The 2,498-nt window shown below is 34.7% G+C and overlaps 1 protein-coding gene across 1 annotated transcript in view; it reads left to right on the top strand.

Annotated features, from left to right (window-relative positions):
* SKA3 (spindle and kinetochore associated complex subunit 3) overlaps positions 1-2,498 on the top strand; it is a 44,374-nt gene that overhangs the window by 18,430 nt on the left and 23,446 nt on the right. The window contains exon 4 of the mRNA XM_012641666.1: positions 1,027-1,438. Coding sequence (XP_012497120.1) covers positions 1,027-1,438 — 412 coding nt within the window. The remainder of the gene's footprint in view (positions 1-1,026; positions 1,439-2,498) is intronic.

Here is a 2,498-nt window from a genome sequence, read left to right on the forward strand (position 1 = left end):
TGTGCAAATGATCTTTGCACATAAATAAAATATTAATTAAATTGAACAAGTCTGTATTGAGGTTGTGTGTGGAAGGTATATTAAACAGCCCATATGGTATAATAGGAAGAATTCAGTTGACTTCGGTGTAAAAGAGCCGTGGATTCAAATACTAGCTTTGCCAGTTACTACATGTGTGACCTTGGATAATTTCTCTAAATTGCATTTTCCTCACTTGTGAGATGGGGATAATAATATCTCCCTATGGAGTAGTGATAATGGCAATGGTTTTATTTTATTAATCTCATCAGTGATAGTGCTATATAAATACATCAGTAGGGTTTTGACAATTCTTGTAGCATTCCTCAAAATAAACAGAAAGCACAGTGCCAAAACAGAAATAGACGAATCAGAAGCTCTTCTAAGGGCCAAAAACCATGAAATCAAAGTATAAAACCTATTAATGATTGAAGAACTATGTATCTTTCAAATGTTCTGTTATTTTTTTCAGTTAGGCTTTTGATATGAGTGTTCCAGACTGACTTAGTATAAAATTTATCTTTGTATAGCAGTGTTTTCCTTCCAGATGCCTTTCTAACTTAGGCGTCTGACAGTTAAAAATCTTAAAAATATTAGTATATGGTGGTGTTAAATCTAGAACAGTTAATTCCACACTGTAATCAATGTCATAAAATGAAATAAAATGATAAAATACTTTCAGAAAACATTAAGATAGACTGGTAAATTGCATTCACTGAGGAAGTAAGGAAAATGGACCTTGATTTGTGAATACTAATTTTTCATCTTTTAACACTTTAGTTTGCTTTCCTTCTCTAATGTATAATCAAAATGGAATATGACAGGACAAGAGGTACATGTCAGACATTTACTGAAGGGAAAATTGAGATAAAATTTTTTAGAGAATCAGGACTTTTGCTGATTTGGGAAATTTCAGATGAAGTTGTTTTCCGGGGTTTTTTTTGTAAACATGAGATTTTCTGTTTTGATGTTTGACCAGAATATTACTTCTTTGATTTTTCCTCCTAGTGTGTGAGCAGGAAGTCATTGACTCTACCCCAGAGTTGTCTGAATGTGAAATTTTTCAAAAGCCTGATGTGAAGGATGATCTGTGTGATCCTACTGTTGCCTGCAATTCTGTTTCTGAGAAGTCTCCACGCAGTCCACAGCTTTCAGATTTTGGACTTGAGCGGTACATGGTATCCCAAGTTCTACCAAAACCAACACACGCAGTAAACGACCGAAAGGAAGAGCCCAAAATTATAACTCCAGCTACCAGCCAATCACCAGCTAAAGTACTAAAAACTCCAAAATGTGCACTAAAGATGGATGATTTCGAGTGTGTAACTCCTAAATTAGAGCACTTTGGTATTTCTGAATATACTATGTGTTTAAATGAAGATTATACAATGGGACTTAAAAATGTGAAGAATAAGAAAAGGTAAGCAGCTTTCTTAAAAGGCTCAATTTATCTGGCTTTCAAAATCCTTCATTTATTGATTTTTTTTCCTAGAAGAAATATAATGTTTATGACAATGTCTTTCCCCTAGAATGTTTTCAGATACTTTATATTTCAAACCTCCCTGAATTGTCAATATCAGTAAAGTGTAGGCTATTGGTTTCCTCAAGTGAGAGGCTATCGGAGTGATAAGGGCCTGAATAAAGATGGTATTCGAAGGAATAGAGAAAAGTGGATAAAATTAAAGGAGTAAAATTAGTAAGAATTTGTGATTGATTTGGTATACAGACTTGGGGAGAGAAAATCTAGGATGAACCCCAGATTTCTGGGGTTTTGTTTTTTGAGATGATGCTGGGAGAAACGAATGCCTGCAGCTTGGAGGAAAAGGTGATGTTTCTACATGTTGATTTTGAGGTGCATATAGACATTTTTATTATCTCCTAAACTTAGGTATTTTAATATGAGTTTGAAGCTCAGTGATGAATTCATTGCTAGACTAAAGAGATTTGAGGGTGATTACCATGGAAATGGTAATTAAAGCCATAAGAGCTACACTGAAAATTCCACTTATTTCATTTCTTCAAAGTCTGAAGGAAAATAACAAAAAAAAGAAAATACCACTTATCAAAGTAGCCATGCATTATCTAAAGATGAAGCCTTGGCTGGGTGCTCATGCTTACAGTCCCAGCTACTCAGGAGGCTGAGGCAGGAGGATCGCTTGAGCCCAGGAGTTGGAGGTTGCCATGAGCTATGATGATGCCACTGCACTCCAGCCTGGGTGACGGAGCAAGACCTATCTAAATAAATAAATAAGATAAACCCTTATCTTTAAAAACTATATTAATAAAGGAAAATAAACATTCATCTCAAAGAGGGGGAAAAAATCCACAATTCTGGGGAAAAGGGGAGGGAACAAACACTAAAGATAAAATGTTAATGCAAAAGATTTTTAGAAGAGTACAATTGATTAAGAACTGGTTCTCATTTAAACGTATATGCAGATGACAAAATTAGAAACTAAGGGCTATGTTTTAAGCTGTAA

Source organism: Propithecus coquereli, unplaced genomic scaffold, assembly GCF_000956105.1.
Source record: "Propithecus coquereli isolate 6110/MARCELLA unplaced genomic scaffold, Pcoq_1.0 Scaffold168, whole genome shotgun sequence".
NCBI lineage: Eukaryota > Metazoa > Chordata > Mammalia > Primates > Indriidae > Propithecus > Propithecus coquereli.